The sequence below is a fragment of the Crassostrea angulata genome, chromosome 9 (genome assembly GCF_025612915.1).
Source record: "Crassostrea angulata isolate pt1a10 chromosome 9, ASM2561291v2, whole genome shotgun sequence".
In the NCBI taxonomy this organism is placed as follows: Eukaryota; Metazoa; Mollusca; class Bivalvia; order Ostreida; family Ostreidae; genus Magallana; species Magallana angulata.
In genome coordinates this window covers 15,368,332-15,393,249 of record NC_069119.1, presented here as the reverse complement: position 1 = coordinate 15,393,249, position 24,918 = coordinate 15,368,332, and the positions used below count along the sequence as shown (strand labels likewise).

General features: G+C 33.2%; 1 protein-coding gene across 2 annotated transcripts in view; it reads left to right on the top strand.

Moving 5' to 3' along the window:
* Positions 1-18,941, top strand: part of LOC128162982 (parathyroid hormone 2 receptor-like) — a 51,670-nt gene extending 32,729 nt beyond the window's left edge. Inside the window, exons 14-17 of one of the 2 annotated variants that reach the window (XM_052826433.1) lie at positions 1,914-2,052; positions 2,993-3,034; positions 9,729-9,840; positions 17,786-18,846. In XM_052826433.1, the coding sequence (XP_052682393.1) occupies positions 1,914-2,052; positions 2,993-3,034; positions 9,729-9,840; positions 17,786-18,744 (1,252 nt within the window). In that variant the 3' untranslated portion in view covers positions 18,745-18,846. Of the gene's footprint in view, positions 1-1,913; positions 2,053-2,992; positions 3,035-9,728; positions 9,841-14,871; positions 15,002-16,722 lie in introns of those variants that run through there. The other variant, XM_052826432.1, reaches the window with a different exon arrangement.
* Positions 18,942-24,918: the final 5,977 nt, after the last annotated feature.

Here is a 24,918-nt window from a genome sequence, read left to right as displayed (position 1 = left end):
AGCTGAAGTATTTAGATTATGCATGTCTTTACCATATGAGAGTTTACGGCCAAAAATACCATGTTTAAAAATTTAAGGCAGATTTGATGGTTAATTTGTTGACTATCCAACCTCCTTAATTTTATATGAAAAAGGACCAGTTACATGTAACTGATTGGAAGTATGCATGCTTTTTTGTTTTTTGTTTTTTTGGTTTTTTTTTTTTGTCTTAGAAAAATCACCCTTGGTACTGGTGTTGGTATAACAATGAACATAAACGCACCTTGTGACTCCATCATGATCACCTACTAATGAAACTTGTCTTTAAAGGCAGAGATGGTCAATCATACTCAATTCAAGACTTTTGTAACCTTCTCAAAAAGAAGAGTTCCAAACAGATATCCATATTTGAAGTTCAAATAATTAATTTTTCTCTTAACAGAGTATAAAAAAAGTATCAAAAACTGTTTGATTTAAGTGGATCTGATTTGTAGATTTAAATATGATTGATTGATCATTTAGCCGCCTCAAATTGTATAAGACATCGTAGTTTTGTTTTTGATCGAGTGGACAGTTTACGTTTCAATAGATATCCAAAACAGTTCCGAACATTCATGTTCTATAGGATTTTCGGCCCTAAGTTGGTTTTTTCCTGTTATTAATTAATTTTCTTTTTACTGCAATTAAATAATGTTTTAATTTGTTCCATGAGTAATCAATGTTCCATTCTGTGTTTAACCCTCAAAGGACTTTCTTGATTTTCACTTTACATTTACCAACTTGAAAACAGCGATCGTCTAGTATTCTGTTTTTGGCAGTAAAGCATGGGGATAAAGAATAAATTAAAGCAATATGCGCTGTATTTTTTAGAATTTTATTTTGCTGCAAAAACCTGCTAGTATGATAAGTCTGCATATAACTTAAACTTTTATGATAAATGAGATTTGAAAAAAATTATTAATTTTTATCAAAGGAAGTATTTCTCTTCTAAGGAATATATATAGCAAATCAATTTTTGTACAGGACGACAATAATTCAATTTTGCTCCAAATAATGCTTCTTAACGGCCTTTTCCACAAATATATGGCTAACAGAAATTTAAAAACCATAATATTTTTGTCATCTTAGTATAGAGATACAATGCAGCTCATATTGCTTTAAGAAATAAAAAAGACCTCGTTCAACTATGGATCTACGTTTATGATGTTTAATCAATTTGTACAACTAATACTAATATCGTATACAGTGTACTAGATACTGACCACATTAACATCTTCATCATCACACTTTGTTCATTGTTGTACCTTTGTGACTGAGTTTTTTTGAGGGAGAGAGATTTAAAAAAAAAACGGGGATAGCCCCATCTGTAAAAAGACAACGTCTAATAAAAGTTTTGATACAAGCGCACGCGCTTATCCTATCCAGAGAGACTAAAATATAGATCTTCACAACAAGTTAGACAACTTGATTTTTCGATGGAATTTTCATACACACTTGTATTTGTTATGTTTAAATGATTAATAAAATATCTCTTTTTCTGTCTCTTAGACTTATCAGTTCCTAATGATACATTTAGTCTTATATAACAATTTCTTTCTTTAGATTTCAGTTGCAAGGAAAAATTATTCTATGTATTTTAAATACTTTTTTAAAAAATTAAACATCAAGAGGAAAAGAGGCGAATTCAAAATCTGTATTTGTTAATGATTATCCTATTATTTCTCTGTTAGAGTTTATCACGAATCATGTTATTTTTTCCACGAAAACATTAAAGAAGGATTGTCTTGCTGACATATAGTTAGAAAACCTTATATATCATGTACAAAGAATATAAATCTCATCCCAAAAAAATTCCATGAAGTTTCAGAGTAAAACAATATACAAGGTGAAGCGGTATGATGACCCGTACATTTTTTTTTACTTGAATGTTTTAGAAAGCTGGCCAAGTCCACCCTGGTCCTGATCCCCCTGTTTGGGGTCCATTATATCGTTTTTGTGGGGCTGCCGGACAGTGTGAGCGATGAAGCGGAACTGGTCAAGCTTTACTTTGAAATGTTCTTCAATTCGTTCCAAGTAAGTGTGCACGTAAGATGCAAGATTGTTTGCATTTTAATGGATACTGTGAACAGGGTTATTTTCGCTCCGTGTTATTTTCGCCCTTCTTCACTTGTAAATCATTTCGTCTCATCTTGAATTCGCCCAGAGAGTTGTACATGTATTTAAAGAGAGATAATCTGAGACATTGAATTTCATTCAGTCTAAAATTTGCTTGCTGACATGTGGTGACTAAAGGGGCAAAAAATACAACGAGGACGTATATATCCCTGTATACAGTTTTCGAAGAAAATATAATACCAGTCGCAAATATCGATTATATATAAATAAACGAATTCTCAATTCCTAGTATCCAAAAACTGAATGGGATCAGTAAAACGGTATCCGCTAATGTTCAACTCCGTCAAAAGATCAAATAAATGTTGAAAAAGAAAAAAAAAATAGTAATGGAAGATGCACGATAGGGTTATGAAAAAAATAATTATTCATTATCTGTTTCTTTAGTACACTCAATAACGGCAATGAGAAAAAAAACTCATTTAAAACGTGAGCTGAAAATTCGTCACACCGGTCAAAAAACATGTACATGTAATATCGTATTTGATATTAAAACATTTGATAAGCACAAACTATAGTAAATTTTAAAGCTATCCTATTGTTTACTAAACAACAGCAAAACGTCTTTGGCCAAGGGCTTTAACTTCATTTTTTAGTAAATTTGATATGAGAAACAAGTTATTTTGAACTCATTTGTAGCTAATCTTGAAAAAATTAAATTATTTTGGTTTTAACATTTTCAGAATCTACTAAGAAAGACTTCATCAAAGATGATTTTTTTTTATTTTTCTTCTTTGTTGACAGAATTTTCTAACACCTACTTTTTTATGTCATTGATACACGTAAAAGATAACTCAAGAAATTTGAATATTACAATGAAAGTTATCTCTCTCTTTTGCAGGGCTCTATTGTGGCACTGATTTTCTGTTTCTTCAACGGAGAGGTATTAAATTGTTAAAGATCATACTCACTATTGATGTTCCGGATCTAGATCTTTATGTACATGTATGTATACACACTCCATGTATATACGTTATAATTAAGGTCTTCCGTTTCCAACGGAAGACCTTACTATTATTCTGAAAAATTTTCAAATTTCTTATTATTTTTTTTTTTCTTCTAGACGCCAACTTTGATCCTTAATATCTCGCTCGTTTGTTCGCCGATTGTTTTGAAATTTTCAGGACTGATAACATGCCGCGTGATGTTGTCGTTGCATATTTTAGTTGAGGAAAATCCCCATCCGGTTTTGAGTTATTCCCCTTTTAGTAAAATTTAACGACTTCTTTTGTCCAGGGGGGTTTAGCTATAACGATGACTGGCAGAGTCTCAAAGATGAGCTGGTTTGGAAGCTAATACATTGAATTTGTGCGAGATATATTTTATTTATTATTTAAATGCAAATAAAAGGGGTGGTATTGATGTTGAATCAAAGGTAAGAAAAAAATTCAAAAAAATTCGCGTATTTTCCGTGTTAGTTTTCTACCTGATAAAAATTTGTTATAATATGTATTTTAAAAGATCTAGGTCTTACCAAGACCTTTCATTCGGTATACAGAAAAAGGGGCTGGCCCCTATAATTAGGGAGTTAGATGCGTCAAAAGTTTCTTGTCAATAACTTGTAAAGGAATAAAAATTTCTAATGCATTATTGAAGCAAAGTTGTGAAGAAATTGATTTTGAATCCTTCCGTGGTATTCAATTTAATGTTTTCGTAATTTATAGCCAGTGTTTGCAGAAACAATTGTTGTCAGTTCGGTCCATTTTTGTGGGGGTGCGCACGTTTAGGAAGTTATGAAAGGGCTTTTTGTAATGCACTAACTGATACATGCAGCGCGCAAAAATAATTCTACATAATTCCCAAATGTTTTTATTCATATGTACATATTCATTTCATAAAGATGAACGTCTTTGACCTAATTTTTGTTGTTTGTTTCATAACTGTGCCCCTTTCTATATTTAGATGTATTACGAGACTCAGGTAACCGATCGATAGAAGAGTCGCTAGCTGTATTCAGGCCGTCGCCTTGACGACAGTGCATATGCTTGTAGAGCTGGACGTACACATGTTTAACGCCCCACTGTGTTACTGTAACAGAGACATTTTGAATTGTTTCAGTGCTGGGAGATGTGTTAATAAAGTGGTTCGAATGCATGGTAATTAAACTCAACTGTTCTACAGTACGTATACACGGCCGTCATATTAACCACAATGTGTATTACTGACATGACAAATGTACGCTGGCAATTTAAACGAACGCAGGATTGCTCCCGATAGAACATTTCTTTTAAACTTAAAGCAAAACAAAATACTGATTTCCGATGGATATAATATTATCATCGTGGAGATGATTTTAAAAAGTGAACTTAATATTCGTATACGATAATATTTGAATCCAAAGCCGCTATTTTTAAGTAACGGTTATTAGGGATATTAATTATGACTTGCCCCGCGTTTCACGTTTTTTTACTTGCAATGCATCTACAAATGAAAATACCAAACAACCTTCGGCAGCAATTTATAAATTATTTATTACATACTAGTACACAATATTAAAGAGATAATTAAATAAATTGTGCTTTATAATTGTACTCGCTATCTTCCGTGGAAATAATGGCATGGAAAAAATGTTGTTCAATGTTCATCAAAAACGATGTAGCCTTAGCAATCGAAAATAATTAACAAACTGTATATTGATAGATTGACACATTAACAAACATTTAGACCCGCAATGTATTCTTTGCAAATTCTATAAAATGTAGACTCAATAAGTGAATTTTTCCGTTTGGGGTATTTTGAATCACATGTGTACGCTATGTGTACATGTACATATAGATTAATAGCCATATAGATAAACACTTTCAGTGTTGAATTTTCAAAAAAGATATTTTGTACATGCAAAGCAATGCAATGCAAGGGCTATTAAATTCGAACAATGTACATACGGTAGGGATCGAACTGATACTGGTTCTGCTTGTTCTACAAACAGCGAATGAAATGCGAAGTATTAGGGTGTTATTTTTTTTAAACAAATAAGTATTGCTCTCTTAAAACCTTGCATTACTAAACAAAGTATTTCATCGGAAGCATTTTTAGTTACCTTAGCTGCATATATGTAGCTCTCCGTCTGGAAAAATTGAGTACCATCCGAAATTTTTCATACAAGGGCTATACAGACTTGCAGCTAACATTACCTTGCCGCTGTTCATAAATTCATTAAAAGACGTGCAGATTCAAGTGGTTTTATGTCGTTTGATATGGGATTTATGATGTCTATTTATATTATTTTAATTAAGGACAGACGAGACGTTCCTCAATTTTATATAATTTTCCTTGATAATTCATTCCTTATTTATTAACATTTAAACCTGTTAATTCCAAAAAATTTAGAGTACATTACCAGGCTCGTTTTGGAGCTAGAATATTTCGAACTTTCCTTAAAATAGCACGCAAAATGCATTTGAATGCTTATAAGTAAAGTCATACTATATATTTTAATTTGAACACTTTATATTCAAACCAAAAATATCATATTACATAAAAATTTAATTATGAAATAACAATGTGGAAATCTTCACATTGTGGAGATAGGAAAAGATGGAAGATACATGAAGGTCGCGTTTGACCTTAATATTATACAAGCAATAGCTTTCCAAAAGCTTGCCTGACTACCCAAATTTATTCAATGGAAGCATGCATGTATCAATTAGGCTATCTTATAAGAAATGAAATTTAATTTTCGCTGCGGATCATAAATTATTAAACTGAACGTGCAGAGTTTAGAAGCAATTTCAATCTTTTTCTTCGATCGAGTGCATGTACCTGTATATCACTGCAAATTAGATAATTTCATTATTTTACATCATTTTAGGAATTTACATGTATCGAATAATCTCAAACAGCCAAATTGAAAATTGAATTTGTTATATTAGATGCAAAATCAAAGACATTTTGTTATTTCTAACCATATAGGAAAGGATATTCAAACACGTACATGTAGCATCGTTATTTGAATGTGTGTGTGTGTGTGTGGGGGGGGGGGGGGGGGGGGGGGGTTAGGTGGGCAGCTTCATCAAAAAAAAAATCTTGACAAGGAATTTAAAAAATGGGGAATTTTGAAAATCCGAATCCGTAGGTGGGAGGGGCTATTTACATTTTAACTTCAATTTAATTCAATCAGGATTTCTTTATTTTTTGGTTCAATTTATTACATGCTCCGACAAAAGTGAAAGATCCATGATATCTCTATTTATTATATGACCAGTTAAGAAAATAGAGTGGGCAAGACCATCTACACATCATGTGCTCTGGCCTAACTTGGACTCGCCCACTAATCGGCGAGCCAAAATTATGAATGAGACGTATTATGGCGCGAAGTCTTTCTTTACCATTCACGCAACAGCTGAGATCTCAGATAGATCCATCGGCATAGATCCATTGGGAGGGTGTCAACTAATAACTACATGTATATTATACTTTGGATTGAATGTTTTAGAAGAAATCTATCGAATTAACATACACACTTAATTGACTAGCAATTGTTTGATGTACATTTACATTTGTACACGCGAGTGAAACCCTTTTCCAGATGAATGAAATCGCCCAATTGATCGAAAATCGGGTACCCCACTTCGGCGAATTACTTGTACGTAGCCCCTCCAGTAAATATTCCAATTATATGAATTTATATTTGTTTTAATTAATCCAAACTGATGATTCTTTGTTAATGATGATAATCCAACACCAACTATTACTTACATTGTACTACTTAGACAATGTGTATCATCTTGTTGCGATGACACCTCCCTCTTTTTTTTTTTGACCTTTCAAATATGGCAATCTATTTTTAAATCAGGATTACACATGTGCAATGTGAAAAGCCCTTTTAATTGAACACTCTTGCTCATTGTTGCTTATTACATCCCATAAACGTTTTCATCAATTATGAATATAAATGTTGACACATTAAAGATGCAATTATTAATTCAAGCTTGTGGGTGCCCCCCCCCCCCCCCCCCACACACACACACTTTTTCTCACAGCAACTAATTTTTTTAAAATTTACTTATAAAAAATTGAATTATCAAGGATGTAAACAATTTATATAAAAATAAGGAAAATAGAATTAAAATTGAAGTTATATACATACTACGCCAGACACCCCCCCCCCCCGCCCGCGGATTAGGATTTTGAAGATTTTGGGAAAGTCTTTTTTTTTTTTTCTTTTCTTTTTTTTTTTGCTTGTTATTTGGATGAGTCTGGCCCCCCCACTTTCAAAAAGGATGCTACGTGCCTGCATAAAGATAACAACATTCAAGGGCCTTCCGTCATTTTCAAGCCATGATAAACATGATAAAAAGGACTCTCAAAATAAGAAAATAGACGCAAAGTAAAATGCATTCATGGCATATGTTCACATTGTATGATGTGTCTCAAAATTCCTATTTTGGACTCGTCCACTATAACTACGAAAAAATTAATGAACGAGACATTCTGATTCTGGCGCGGAGTCTTGTAAATGAAATTTCCATTGACCTGAATGGATTTTTCCGTGAGGGTCGCGGTAGGTATAAAAACAAATTTAATCGTTCAAAGTTTTGAATTGTTAACAACGATATATCAGATCGAATGTTTTAGAACGATTTATAAATCCAAAATACAGTCATCTTTAATCGGTTGACGCGTGAGCATATGTATTAAGTAGGCGGGCATCCTTAGACCCTATTAATTGAAGACAAATGAAATCGCGTCCAGCAGAACTCCCTGGCATTTTAGTGTTTGTTATTATAAATTTATGATTTTGTTTGTTAATAACAATTCAACATCAATTATTAATTAACAATGTACACTCTAGTACGCTAATACACAATTTTGTTGCGATGACCCCCCCCCCCCCCCCCGGCCATTATACCTATTTTTAAATCAGGATTACAAAAGTGCTTGCATGTGCAGAAGACAATCTGGAACTTAACTGATAACTATATCATCTCTTTGGAAATTTATTTCTCCGTAAGCAAATACGTGTAGTAACTGATACATGCAATTGTGAAACCATAAAGGAATGCATGATCTGCGCATAATAACTAACTGCTTCATACAATATTTCTTTTTTCCAACATGTTTTAAGTCAATGATAATATGAAAATATATGCTTGACTTCATATCGGAAATTACTCATTTTCTTTATTCCCCTTTTCAATAAACAAAACAAACCAACAGACCAAATTGATCCAGATAAATATAATTATCAAAAATAAACCTAAAAAAACAAACTACACTTTCATCCTTCACCCACAATATTGCCTTTTCGATATTTGTCATCGTGGTAGATCCGTGTAACAATCTATTAAGTAGGTGCTTGCACGACATAGAACCGGCCCTTGCTGATCAACGTTTTCATTAACACATATAAAGGAAAAAAAATATTTAGATTTTTTCTTGGATTTATTTTGATGTAAATAAAAAAGAGAAGAAATTAGTTATATAATATATATGCGATGTAAATCTTTTTTCCATGCAATATTTCGTATAAAACAACGAAGAGTAGTATCTTGAAACTTCATTCAAAATTTTATTAGACCTTTAAATTGTAAAATGCTTACATTGAAAATTGTGCCCGATTTCTTCTTTTTTTTTTAAGGTAAAACTTTATTGATTAAAAAAACTGATTCTTTAAGACAAAATAAATTGACATAATCAGTTTGACATTCTCTAAGTGCAGTTCTGTAGCTCTTAGTCTGAAAAAGAATCGGATGGACGACCTAGGACCCAGATCGTCCATCCAAATTTCTTGAATATTGCCATTTCTTTCGTACGCGGACGCATGTTGGCCGAATACTCACCGAGACTAAATGGTTCGTATTTAAAGTTTTAACTGCCTTTAAAGGTAATATTGGAATTCCGATAATTTTGAAAATGATTAATTAAATAAAAATGGTTAAAATTACCGTTAAATTACCGGCATCGGTCTTCCCCATGCGCGAATCTAGAAGAGTAGGGTGAGGGTTCCAGACCCCAACCCAACCCCCGCAAAATTTCTTTCCATTACATGTATAATATAAAATTACAAAAATATGCCTCGGACATCCCCAGGCAAACTCAAATAACCGTCAGACACTCAACCCCCACCCCAGGAAAATTTTTCTTATCCGCGCATGCCCCCTCCCCCCCCCCAACCCCTCAAAAAACAAAATTATTCTTTAGAACCCCCTGTAAAATTTCCAGGATCTCCGCATACATTCTAAAAGATTCATTGGCCCTTGCTTTCGATAAAAAATGCGAGTAAAATGTTTGGTCTTTTTATGTTCATACCGGGCATACCCACTGTGTGATTATAATCGTCGTCCATATTCTGTGTATATTGAGTCAATTATGATGATTAGATAAGTTTCTCAAAATAAAATGCACATGCAAAAAAACAACATGCGGCGATTCAAACTTCAGACAACTTTTAAAGATCTGTATTTGCTTATATACATGTACTTTGTTTCTTTTTCACAGTGTTTATACATCTAATATTGCACCATGGTCAGGTATCAATTTTTGTATTACGTCACAAGTATGACGCAGCTACGACGGAAGACCTAATCGTTGCTTGCAACGAGCTCGTCTCTAGTTGTTAACATTTATTTTGAAAGGTGCAATCAGAGATAAAGAAGAAGTGGCGGCGGTTTCTTATCTCCCGTGGCAGAGGTATAAGTCGTCGCAATACGTGTAACACCGTGACGTCATTCATGTCACGCACGCGTGGTGGGTCTTTGGGATCTACAACAAATTCCCAAGAGTCAAAAGACCATCCAAATCAAAATGGAAATTGCACTCGCGAAACCTCAGTAAACTGTTTTAACGAAGAGCTGCACCCACTGCAGAAAAGCATAGTGAACGAGAACGGGTTTTACCTACACCACAACGGAAGTGACGAATATAAACCGTTCAACTGTGACTTAAGTGAAGAAACTTGCTGAGACGTTGAAATTGATATGCTCTAAATATATCATGGAAAGTGAAAGTGACCAGTTCATTCATCTTTATCAGTCGAATGGGAACGGAAGTGACGAATATAAACCGTTCAACTGTGACCTAAGCAAAAGAACTTGTTGAAACGTTCAAATGAACTTTGAATAAATATGCCATGGAAAGTGAAAATGGCCAGTTCATTTGGCTATATGACTCTTAACGGAACGGATGGGACGAATATAAAACGTTCAAAGTGACTTATATAAAGAAATTTGCTGAAGTTTTCAAATTGATTTTAAGAAATAGGCCATGGAAAGTGAAATTGAAAGTGGCCTGTTTATTTGTAATCGTAACTACTTGGCCATTTCCGGAAAAGGGCGAGCGGGATCCGAATGGCCTAAAGGAGTCCAAACGGAACGGAAGTGCTGAATAAAAAACATTTCAACTATGACCCAATCGAAGAAACTTGTTGAAACGTTCGAATGAACTTCAACTAAATATGCCGTGGAATATTTAAATGAAAGTGTCAGTTCATTCGGCTATAGTAGTCTGTTATTCGATTTAATGTACAACAGAACTTCGAGTGTTATAGTGATTTTTTTAGGGGAAAAAAATCCCAGACTTCGAATTAATCTTGAAGACTCGATTTCCTTGATAATGTGAAATACTTTTGTGAAGGCAGCAATTTACTTTCCGAAGGAGAGTGAGAAATCGTAAAGGGTGATTCCGATTTGAATAATGCACCATTGATTTTTATAAATCAACTTAACTCATCAGATCTTTCCATTTAGAATCTCAAACTTCATAAAGTAACTTTAAATGCGTGTTGAAAAGAAATAACATTTATCATGCAATCAATTATAAAAGTTTACAAAAATGAAAGGTACAAGCAAATGTATTATAATGTAGAAGGTTAAACGTCCTTAGATTTTTTTAGACGAAAAAAGATTCGTTGAAAGAAGAATGCGAAGTCATTAGGTGATATACAAATAATGTTTTTTGTTTATTTTGTTTGTCGAGGGATATTTGATTTATGCAAAACAAATAACTGCATTTTAATATTGTGACATCTTATTTGCCTGAAGAACATAGCTAACAGATTTCTTATAAAATGATCAATAATACTTAATTATTTTTCTAATTTAATTGTGCATGAAATTGAGAAGCCAAATATCTTGGGTACCAACTTTTAACACTAATTCATCTCAATTTAAACCAAGTGAACGTTAAACTTACCCTCTAAAACTGTTGTTTTGTGAGATTTCAACGAATTTTTTTTATCACAAAAAAAAAAAAAATTAAAAAATTAAATTTCCCCACAAATTTGATGATTCATGCCTATGACAATCGTTTACCGCGCCGAAAAAAGACAGGTATTTGTCATGAATCATACACTGTACAGATAGCATATTGGTTAGTATTCAATTGAAAGTTCACTTGTAGGTATAAAAACATCAAGTGTTGAACATTGATCATGTTTTTTATCTTGTAAATTGATGTACCATAGAACACTAGTCTAAACATTTTAAACTGCTATCATTTGAAAAAGCTGTCTTGTCGGCTATTTTATGCTTGTACGAGACTGGTTACTAGATAACTCGTACGATGTAACATTCTGTAGACAACTTTCAACTGTGTGTTTTTATTTTTATATCAACATGTTAACCATCACCTTGACCCCAATGTTTAACCCTGTTATAGAACCATTTTAACAAGAGCTGAGAGTCTGGGTAGTTGTGTCAAACAGCAATGTGACTTAGGCCTGTCTATTTCATTGCTGACCATTCAGCCATTGATTGCTCTTTGAAATCAACAAGATTTGTCTGGCTTTTGAGCTAAGACTACGCAATCGGTGTATATATATTACCCCAAACCATCGTCATTTTTAAATTGTTATGACGCAAGAGTACTACTGAAAGTCCAAGGCCTTGTTAAAATGGTTCTAATACCTAGTCCCGGTAGACTTCTTGTCGTGTATATTTCCCTTGTTTGTTTGTATTTTGATTACTAATTCATTATATGCCAAAGACTTTTTTCTACATATGAGATACATGTATATCTTTGTTGAACTTTCAAATCTGTGATGTATTTATTAACTGTTTTTTTAAATTATTATTTAAATGAAAAAGATTGCAATTTCTTCATATTGATATGTCTCTTGACAATTACGTGAAATCTAAACAGTAAAGATGTTTACTTAATGCCGTGTTTGTGTTCATTGCTATGTCAAATTTATAATATCAAGACTGGTTTTTGCTATGAAACGCTGGACTTATTGAAGCATGGCTATTGGTATGGAAAGTCCACAGGTTATATGCTGCTTCTAAAACAACCACATGTATTATTATACAGTAATAAGACCATTGTTACTTTAAGAGGGCCCGATGATCGTGGTCATTTTTAGACTGTATTGATCTCCTTTAAAAGAAGAGCTCTTAGGCTATATAAATATATTGAAAAATACCTAAATATAAAAAGTGAAATATGTGATTTTTTGTCTTTAGTAGATAATAATTTATAACTTAACAAAACATATCTTAAAACTCTAGGATTATCTGGTAGTTAAGTTATCCATCCAGTTTCCTTAAACACAAGTCCAACATATCTCAATATTAGACTAATTAAAGTGCTGAGCTCAAGTGATTGGATGTTTACAAGAAAGGTTTGAAAAATTAAATCTAGTCTAATAGGGGTATGCTTTTATGGTTTATTGGCTTTAGTTGGAATTGAATGGGTTAACCTTTGCATGGTTAAACTTTGCACAGTTGTATTAATGAACCTATCTTGAGTGTATAGCATTAACTATAAATTAACAGGAAAATAAGTACTATTACAATCATAATTATGCTTTCCCATTTTGTATCCTTGTAGGAAGGTTCAAACTCTTATTGTAGCTTTCTGTTTTTAAGTCAATGACGGGTTTAGCACTCTCAATGATTCACATTGAAATTTACAGAACTTTTCATAAATTTTGACGTGAAATATCGCAAAATACTCAAATTTCACCTAAGGTAAATTGTTGTTGTACAAATTGTGATTATTTACACGCTTACTCAAGTTGATAAACACCAAATGTCATCTATAGCTAGTTTATTGCATCTTGTAAAAATTGTTTTGCACACATAATAAAAATGTTATGATATAATATCTATATAGACATTTAAATGTACTAATATTACGATATTAAGCAAAAACACGCAATGGCAATAGTAAATGAAGTTTCAATATGTTTTTCAATATCATTTTTAAAATACTGTGCTCCTTTAAACATAAAAACATAAATATTGTTTCAAAGTATTGGATGTCATGTGACAAAAACAATTCCAAGAAATACACATTATCAATTGATCCAGAAAGCATATTTGAAAATGACATCATCTTATAAAATTGAATAATATTTGCAGAGTAAGAACGGCTTTAGATACTTGCTGTAAGCTCCAAATACAGTGTTTTCAACCAAACTGATTTTTGGAAGTTACTCTGAAAAAAAGGAATATAAAAATATCAAAAGCTCATTTCTATGGAATCCGGATAGGGCTTTGTAATACACAATCACATCATCGCACCATCGATCATTGTGTATATAGTGCGATGACGCGATAATGCGATGACGTTGAAGCGATGGTGAAAAACCGCGAAGACGATCACGATGCGATGGCGCGACAATGCGATTACGTTGTTATAATGGCACGGTAAAGCGATTGTGCGATAGCGATAACACGATGGTGCGATACCGATGACGCGATAGTTTGCGCTATTGGAAGGAGAAATCATTTTAAGTCGTCAGGCAGAGAATAAATGAACGTATTATGTATTAGAAATCTAATTTATTCGGTTGATAAACTTGACTCTCTAATAATAATTAGGGATTACAAATTAACCCTGCCTTTCTTGCCAGACACATAAATATTTAGAAAAGCTGAATTATAGTTAAATATATCAAAATAACAAATCAATTAGAGAAAATCGCATGATCGATGCATGGCTTTTAATCAGGGAGGGCGATAATTCACATCTTCGTATACTTGAGAAAAGTAAGAACTTGTTCCCGTAAAATTGTGAGCTATATTAGTTTTGATAAACAATGTGTCTACAGTGGTTGCACCCCCCCCCCCCCCCGCCTCCTACCTCCACCCCTTTCAAAGTGCACAGAGAGAGAGAGAGAGAGAGAGAGAGAGAGAGAGAGAGAGAGAGAGAGAGAGAGAGAGGGAGGGACGGAGGGAGGGAGGTAGGAGGGATAATGAGTACATGTACACGCATTCTGATTTATCTGTTACAATGTTGTTATATTTTTTGTGTAATAAAAAAGGGGGCGGTTGAGCGAATATGAACGCGTATTTACTTACATTATCAATTTTAAATCTCCTTGGTAAAAAATAAACAAATTTTAAGAAATTCATTTAATGAAGTGAAAAAAAAAACAACATTTGCACAAGTATTATTTAAAAGTAAGCTGGTTAAAAAGGCGTACGAGTTTGTCAAAAAGTTATAATCTTGTACGCGTGTATCAACCTCATCATTACAACAGGAAATATGGTGTCAACTATTATTAAAAAACAACACATCCGCTGAATGTTTTTAAATGCCAACAATGTGTAACGTGTCACCCTTTTAGCGAAATTCAAGTAACATTCCTGACAATTTACAAATGATAATTAATATCCATTTCTCAGATCAAAGAACGCCAAAATATAATAATGTCGGTTCTACATTCTTTCATTTTCAATCTAACAACGAAGAAAAACGAATGTGCGGAGAGTCACTGAACCGAGAAAAATCATGACAGGCATGTTGTTATTACTGTTGATGTTAAACAAGATGTTGTAAAAATAGAAGAATTTGAGGGAAATTAAAAGTATTGGTATTGAAGACCTTATTGTAGTGACGAGAAGAAGGGGAACAAAAAGCTATCATGGCTTTTTTGTATGCTTGGCTGAAATTATTCGTCATTCTGGTAAGAGAGTACTCAAAAATAATTGATGCAGAATTATATTGAGCTGAATTTTAAAAATACTTATGTATTTTATAAGTGAAATTTGAAAAAAAAAATCGCATATTTTGAAAAAGTGATATTTGTAAATTTTTTAATATATTTTCATTTTTATCTTTCATGTTTGAATTAACAACAACTCTAAAATATCCTTAATAATTTCAAAAATATTATTTCAAAGATTAATTTTATAAAGTTTCTTAAGTTTTTCCTGTTAACTTGTTTATTTTTGGTTAGCTTAATACTTCAATCAACTGTAATATTTGCATATATAGAGTTTTTAGAGAAATTCAGACCCATTTAGCGATAAACTGTATAATAGTATATTTTCTGAGAAGAATCATTTAATCAAATGGATAATTACGTAGTCTTGGTTCCAATCAATCATTCATAAAAGGAAATAAATAGTAGATTGTAAATACATTTGTAATGTCAGAAAAATAGAAAAACCGGTACTTTATTTTTAGTTTTTATTTAGCATTTAACTATGCTTTAAAGCTCTTCGAGTAAAAATTAAGACTAATTCAATAATTCTATTTCATAATTCTGTTAATATAGTATGGACAAATGAATAAAATTTGCATTGATTTTAGATTCCAGCTTTGAATAAGATTTGCAGATAAAATAAATAGCACTGTGTTAGAACTTTTTGAGTTTTTAACTTTAATTTATGACATCAATCGAATTGTAATATTACATGTAAGTCAATTGTCTGTGGTCTTCTTTGAAAGTTTTCGCCATTGAATACATCAAAATTGACAATGACATTATTTCTAGTTAAAAAATATTTCTAGCTGTAAAAACGCTTATGGTTTATGTTTCCTCGTCAACAAAACGTTTAATGACCCCTGCGACATGCCTGTTCATTTCAAGCGTCTCTATAACATCAAAAGACATTAGATAAATTACCTAGTGCTTTTAATAATTTCCTCTTTAGAAACAGCAAAAAATAGCATGTACATCGTTTGTCATTTTCACAGGTATTACAGGTAAAAATTAAATATTTCTGTTATAATCGTCATTGTAGATTGATAATCAAGGAATTAGGCCATGTCAATGATAGAAAAAAAACCCTAAAAACATGTTGTTTTATTCTTTCAATAATTCGCCTAATATCTTCACCTTTTGCACAATGTGTAGGCTAGAAGTCGAAAGATCGAAAAAGTCAAATGTAAAACAATACTAGACATACTTGATATACATTATGTTTAAACATTTTTAAAATGTTAAAAAAAGTTTTTATTGCCAAAAAATCAACTCTTTTTTTGTGTGATGTGTGTAATGTATGGTGAAATATCAGCCCCAATTTGTTTATTTTTTAACCGAACACCTTTCTATCATCCGACCTGACAAAGATTTTGGTCTCTCGAAGAATTAGTGAAAATTTATCATCTTATTTCAGATTTCGAAAACATAATGAATAAAAAATTCACATTGTTAAAAAAAATCATAGCTCCAATTACTTACTTAAAATATAGCACAACTGTATTTATCTAAAAGTATCTAAAGACGTCGTTTGTCGATCAAATTACTCAATGAATTTATATCCTATCATTTATTCTATTTAAATTCAATATTCCTTTGCTTCTATATAGAGAACTTTTTTTGTGCTTGAGGTTTAAGAAGCGTCCAACACTCAGTTAACCAAAATAACACTGTATACTTTATTTTTCTTTTGAAAACAGGTATTACAAAGCAAGATATCGTCAGGCCAGAAAGGTTCAAATTGGAAGGATCCTACCGGATGGGACTGTCAGTACACAGGTAAATGCGCGACCCAGGGGGACCTGAGTCCATTGTCCAAGATCCCCTCAATGTCTCATCAGGACATCCAGATCGTCGCCGACCAGAACGTCCAGGCCCTAGCGCCACAACTTAAATCCAACAAGGAAATGATACCGTCTTTACCAGACATGCATGTCTCTTTCGTCCATTCGCCAGCAGAACCCATTCCAGCCTCAAAGCAAATGCACCACCAGGAGGCGGGGCACCTTGATCAAGTTGCAGCTATAGGGCAAAATGTTTGGATACCCAATCCGTACTTTCAAAGCCGACCCGATACTAAAAACACCTGGGTGACCTATCCGATGATCCCCCTTACGGATAAGAGATTGAAAATTAACATATCCCCGGATAAAGGTACACATAATACCATACATCACCAACACCAACAGCATCCCATAAAAGGAATTCCTGTTCACCTTCCCTTTGAGCCAGTAGTCCATCCATCAAAAGAGCAAAATGTTCCTGTTTTTCCTTTACCTCATAAAGGGCAGAATGAGGTCACCTTTCAAGACTTTCAACCTAGTTTTATTTCAAATAATGTGCAACCTAAACCATTCATAGCATCGAAGTCTCACATATCTAATTTTCAGAGTCAAGCAATACATCAGGCACCTATGCCTAATGCACCAAAGATTTTGGGTGCACCAGATGTCAACAGTTTACCAGTGGCAGTTATGTCGGTACCTCCGTTGAGTCCTCTTCCGAGACCTCAGCAACAAATCAAGCATGTTCAGCCTATTTTCATTCCTGTCCCCATACCACAACACTCACGGCCAGCAGAGACAAGTAAAGTGTTGCCGATACAGCCTCCGCATAGACCTATTAAAATGATTCCAATCCCGATACCGCATGCACCACAACCATTACCTCCAAAACGCAGCCAAGCAGTATTGCTTCAACCGTCTTTTAATACTCTCTCAAAAATCGTCATACCAAGCCGACCTCATCCATCAACTTCCCTAGGATCCTCCTCATTTCCAAAAGACCAGGTTCGTATATCTGGTATTCCAGAAGCATCTCTACACCAGCAGATCTACGCCAGAGACCTGTTTGGACAAATCCAAGCTTTGGATCAGTCCAAATTCCTACCCGGGATTCATAGAATGAGGTTTCCTATCATTACTACAGATAATCGACTAAAAAGAACAAACCCTCGCAAACTGAGCGGAGGAATGGCTGGTTCTATCCATGGCGGTGCTCAGGCGGGAAAAACAAGCATGGGTGACTTTTTCAGAATGGCTCAAATGAGGTTGTCAACCCAAGATATCCTCCAGCTATTACGCTCTTCGACAAATCACAAACAAACACTAGACACTCTTCTTAAGGGCTATATCAACCTCCAAAACAATGCAAGAATATCCCAGATATTCAACGCCCAAAATAGGTCTCGGCTCTTGCAACTGATTCAGTTTTACCATTTCCTCCGACCCGGTTCTGAACACCGCGAGCGCTTGGAACAATTGTTTCTTCGAATTATTCAGAGACTCCAATCGACGGCAGCGCAAGTGGCAATTCACAGCAGAAGCAGAGGTGCAGGCAGGCTGGCAGGAGGAATCGGACTAGGTGTTGGGGGAGGAAGAATTGGAAGTGGGGTAGTAGGAATGCATGGTGGAGGAATAGCAGGAGGACAAGGAATAGGTATTGGAGGACAAGCAGGGGGATTGGGAGGAACATCTGGAGGTGGAATTGGAATTGGTGCGGGAGGTGGGTCAATTTCTGGTGGCACAGGGAGAGGGGCAGGGGGAGGAATTGGGGGAGGGGCCGGAAGCGAGGGTGGATCTGCAACTGGGGGAGAAGGTGCAGAAAGCGGCGGCAATGACGTAGAAGGCGGAAGTGACACGGAGACTGAAACCGAAAACGAAGCTGATTATTCAATGGATGATAGTGAGGAAGATAGAAGCTATTTTAGGGTATTTAAATGAAACTGATCGAGTCAAAACCAAGACTAATTCTTTAAAGGAAAGGATTACTTAAGGAATTCTAAATGAAATAAAAGAATCAATACAAACTTAAGATCTTAAAATTTGAAACAATATCATTATATAATTGTGCATGCAGTTATAACTTCTTAGGCTTGATTTCGCAAAACCTAGGAAATATTAGCAATATTGGTTCTAAAGAAAGAGTTTGCTTTAAATATTTAATGCTTTTTAATCAGTATTATGAAAATATCAATTATTAATAAATAATCAAATATTTTATTTCTACATATTACAGCATTATTAAAAGTAGTTTTAGTGTAGACAAATAGACATATCCATTCATTTATAATTTTGGGAAAAAAGAACAAACTCTAATTTGAATAAACTTTAAATGTACAACTATTTGTTCATGATATTACACAAGTTAAATACTTTATTTAAATAAGTTCAATGATTTTTCCTAGAGGCTGCCTTTGTAAGTAGAAATCAAAACATTGTTTCTTTTGAGAATTTGACAAAAGATAAAAAAAAAAAATATGATACTTGTTTGTCTGCATATTTCTCTTAGTTTTTTTTTTTTTTTAAATTTTCTGCAGACACTTACAACTAACTCAACAGTGTACTTGAGTAATCCACGACATAATAAAAATATTGCATATTATTTTCATCATTCTCATGATGAAGTTTTGCAAAATTCTGTTGGTTGTAGACTAGCAATGATATTCTTACTTGATAAATAGAAGATTTAAGGTATTTTTCTTTCAGGATTCGCCATATCACTAAACAAATTTTAAGAATCTCGCATAGTTTTGCCAAATCGCACACCGATTTTAATTTTAGATAGTTAGAGTTGTCTGCCATTCGATAGAGAACAACAAAATACAATGCAAGCTACAGTTTATGTAGTATTATGTAATTAGTTCACGTTTAGGGTAGTTACAGTAATCTGTCATTTGATATAAAACTTTAAAATGCAATGTGAGCTTCCGTTAATGTTATATTTTGTATTTAATTTAAGTTTTTTGGACATAGTATTAGTGCGAGATATGGATGATGTTTTACATTTGTAGTACATGTAGAAAACGTAAACAATGATTCCAGACGTCAATATCTATATAGTTTACTTATTAACGCAAGTTAAGCTTAAGGTTACTAAAATGGTCTCTTTATGATAAATGAATAAACGCATCATCGAAACTGTTCATCATCGCTAGCCAAGATTTTCTGATCCGCACCGCTTCTCACAAACCCTTGTCATATCGTGCTATCAAATGTCGGGATTTTTTTGTCGTCACGTCATCTCCTATCCAGTTTTTGAATCAGCCAATGATGAAAGATGCCGTACTACCCGGTGCAGAAATGGCCGCCTCTGTAGATATTGATACTGGCAAGTTGGAAGAATTTAATGCCAAGTGTATTCAATGAACAGGAATAATGTGAAATGTTACATATAGACCCAACTCATTCAAAAGCTGAAAGACGGGGAGCGATGAACAGTTGGCAAATCCTCAATGTAAGAATGCATGCACATGCATGCCTCTGTTGATAAACAATCTGGTGTACTTGTTATTGCACCATTGAATGATACATGCATCATGAAGGCTTAAACAGAATGACTAGAAAAATCAGGGGTTTGAGCTATTCGTGTTAGAGACACTCGGAATAAACATTAGGAAAACATTGTTTATCAAATCAAAAAATGCTTTGCAAATTCGGCAAACGGTTTCAGCAAAAACCCCAATCAAAATCAAGTGAAAACATCCCGAAATTTGATAGCACGATATGTCAACTTGAAGGGTTTGTGAGAAGCGATGCGGATCAGAAAACCTTTGCTAGCAAAACTATTATAGATCCACAAAAAAATGATTCCCTCGTACATATAACTGGAATTACAAGGAACGATACCTGAGATTCCTATGATAAAATTAAGCAAAAATGCGAGAGCTCTTTTAAATGTAAAGTTTAAAAATCTAGAAATTTGAAATGAAAAATACAATAATTATTTTAAATACGTTGAATTTTTTAAAAATCACACAATCAAACATGATTGTCACCTTTTTCCTCATTAACAAGGTGCTTTTTACCAATTTTTTTTTACATTCGTTGCAGATAGAAAGAGTACAATTTACGTTACACATCATTCATTCAAATTTCAAATAAAATAAAAGATTACAATTTCTATAGTTAAAGATCTAAAAACAGATTATTTATTATGGGTTGAAATGGATAACAAGTGTCGAATTTGTATATCTTATTTCGATTAGGTAAATCATGGCAAAAATAGCTACACCTACAAATATTACACTAGCCCAGGTCAATTTTCACTGAAAAATCATTTAAACAATAAAATGCTTTCTGCAGTGATTAATGCGGGATATGAAGGTGCAGAAAAAAAAAACCACAATTCGGGTTAGCGAGTCATGTAATTTTTTTTTTTGCAATGATTGCTACCGTCCGCATGAATCATCAAAGAAAGCATTCTATTGTGTGTATTTACAACTTATCAGGTTTTTTCTAACACTTTAAATGAAATTGCACTGAAATCCGACGCCAAATTTTTGTTTTGTTGCGGATCATGAATGTTTATCTATTCAGAAATTCATTTTTAATAAACAAGCGTATCTCAAATGACCCTCGCATGGGAAATTCAACAATAAATCTCCATGAATTTGATATGAGGAAAAGTGTTTCAATTTACAGCGTTAAAAGAAACAAGAGTTAATAATCCCCACACGATGCATTACGATTATTAATACCAAACATTAAAATATCTTGATCGAGCACGTGCGAAAATGATCAATTATTCATATGAAGTATTTTTAAAAATTTTATTATAGCAATATGCAAATCTAACGTAGTGTGCAAAAACGCAAATCTGCTTATAACCAGTCTGCATACCATAATTGAACCAAAGAGTCATTTGTCATTTCATATACATGTAGTACACGCATTTTTAGGAGTGTTGTTATTATCTATCTATAGTTAAATCTTTTAAAGACATAAGTTATTGACTTCACAAAGTAGGAACTGCAGTTATATTACGACTTATTTCTTAAATGATATGTTTGTGTATTCTATACGTGTATTTTGAAGATTAAAGGTACCTGCATAAATCTAGAGAAGCGTTAGGCTATTTCGTTTAATTAATTAAGTGATTTATAATACTGGTATTTCAAGTTAACAAAATATGCGGAGAGATTTGTGTTTTTACATTTTCTTTTATAATAAGAAAAATACAAATTCATGTCTGTATCATCCCTTTAAAATGGCATAGTCACAATTTTGGTCAAATTTTGTTTTTCTGTTTTTATCATTTACAATACTTTAAAAACGCATTTCTAATAATCAGGTGAAATCTGAGACTCAGTCGTTGAGTTACAAGCAAGATATAGGGCTCTCAATTCTTTGTCTTGTAAACAAGGCTCGTACCCTGTTTTTGTTTACAAAAGTTTAATATATCAGTAAAAATCTTTTTTTCACGCTAATTAGATAAGTCATCTTTTCATTCATTTTAAGCATAATAGACAGTTTCTAACGTTTCACACATTCGTTTCAGGCCTAACACTGGCAATTTTCCTTCAACGTTCAAAATGTAAACAAAGGTTTTGTTTACATAGCAAAGAATTGTAAGCTCTTTAACTCGCTTATAACTCAGCGAATGACACTGGAATTTTGATTGCCTATTTAAAATGCCGTGCTGAACCATTGTAAACATTTAAATCGAAAAAATAATTTTTGACAAAATCTTGACCATGCCCTTTTTAATCTTCAGGGGTAGTACTGTTCCGATAATTGGAAAACTGCAGCGCATTTTATACTTCTCAGTGTATATCATTAAATCAAAGTACTGAAGAACTGACGGGAGTTGATTTTGTCGATGTTTATTTTAAAATCAATGATTTGTTATTTTGCATGACAATTTTAAAGTACATGTAGTTTCTAATTTGAATTACGTACATTTTTATAATATGAATTTTTCGACAAGAATGTCGAGAAACCCCCATATGAATCATGTTAAATAACATTTAAAGATAAAATTAATTCAATCAAACTATGTATCAGTGATAGAAATATTTCTCGAAAATTGTATGGATCCAAGCAATATTAAACTCTAGTCTCGTTCAACCAAACGCTCGGCTGACACCGTAAATCTCCGACAAGGATTTACGGAGACCGCCGAGCGTCGAGTTGAACGAGACTTATTGAACTCTGGCGTATGAATACATACGACTACAAAAAATATTTAAATTGTTCGTACCATCTAAAATCTGACTTTTCTAAAGGTATTTATAAATAGGTTTCCTTGAAAAACAATGCTTTAGCATACATTACATCGAATTCATCAATTATTTTCAAGAACTAAGTTATGCCAGCAGCAATGATTTGTGCTGAGGTCCAAACACTGTTTCACTTTCGGTTTGTCTGCGTGACTGCATAGGAGAGTTGATTAAAATCAACTCCCAAAAATATTTTGTCTGTAAAATTTATCCAAAAATAAGTTCAATAGAGATAACGCAAATAAGAGACAACAGTATAAATACACCGCTACTCAGTAGTAGGCATGCGCCGCCGGGCATGTCTGGCGAAACAGGTGACCGGGGCAAGGTGTGAAAAACGGGATTTTTTTTTTTACTGTATATTTCATATGATAAGCTGGTTTCTTGAAATAGAATCAAATCACATAATATGCATGAAAAAGCAAGATTTATTTTCAAGTTTAGACAATTTTTAAAAATATTTAATGGCTAGAATGGAAATTCCAGCTCACTGGTGGTCATATAATCATTAATGCATGTCTAAATTGAAAATAAATATCTGTAAAGCGTGCATTGTATTTTGTGATCGATTTAATTTATCATTATTGTATTTCTCCAAAGCATTTGTATAAATAATATCATCCGGTCCTTTTGTTATATTTTTCAACGGATTACTTGTTTGAAGGTGTAGTAATGGGATTCAGGGTCTGTATGAATAAATGTGAAAAATAAGAATGGTTGTAGAAAGATATCCTAACTTAAGACGTTCCTAAGTTACCGTCGAGCTACATCATAAGACGTGTCCCAAGTTGATCTTAGGACGTTCCTCACTTTTTTCCTAAGTCATATCACACTAACGTTACATGCAATTGCCCTTAACGGTCACCTGAGTAGCATATAACCCATACATAAACTTGTCGAGGAGTCTCATATATGCATTTAACTAATTAGGTTTCATTCTGGAGTAGAAAAATTATAAAAGACTCAAAATATGCGGTATTATGCATTTTTTGCCCAAAACATTTAAGTTTAGAAAAAGCTTTAAAAATAAAATGGAAGATAGTTGAAATCATATTGAAAAAAAATTGTGAAAGGTTTTCATCACAGTGACGTCATAGTGTAGAAATGACGTCATGAAGTTTGTATTATTTTGATAATTGGTGTTTTGTAGCAAAATATGGTTGTTTTCCGATGGTTTTTCGACTGGGAAACATCGAGCACAGGCTTGCTCATGTACCATATTTTATTATAATGTGTAAAATTATATGAAGAAAAATATATGTTAAAATTGTAATTGAGCAGACCTGTGCTCTTTACTTCCGAATGCAAAATATAAAGAAAAAATGAGAATACTTTCATTTGTTTGCAAAATTGCGTAAAGTTGGTCATTTAGGTGACGTCATGGATAAACAGCGAAAGAGAAATGATGACTAAAATCAAGATCAAAGTGATAAGCATCCTCTGTACAATGATTTATGAAGATATGATTTTTATACGATACTATTTAAAAATTGACTAAAGGACAATGTGCGATTTTATGCATTTTTTGCCCCCAAAATAGAAGTTTCAGAAATAGCTTTAAAAATAAGGTGAAAGAGAGTTAAAATGATATTGGAAATAAAGGTGTTATTGGTTACCACCACAGTGACGTCATAATGTAGAAATGACGTCATAAAGATTGCATTATTTTGATAAATTGATGTTTTGTAGCTAAATATGGGTGTTTTCCGATGGTTTTTCGACTGGGAAACATCGAGCGCAGGCTTGCTCAAGTACTATTTTTAAGTATAATGTGTATATCTATCTGACGAAAAACATATGTTAAAATCGCACTTGAGCAGACCTGCGCTCTATACTTCCGAATGCAAAATATAGAGCAAAAATGAGAATATTTTCATTTGTTTGCAAATTTGCGGGA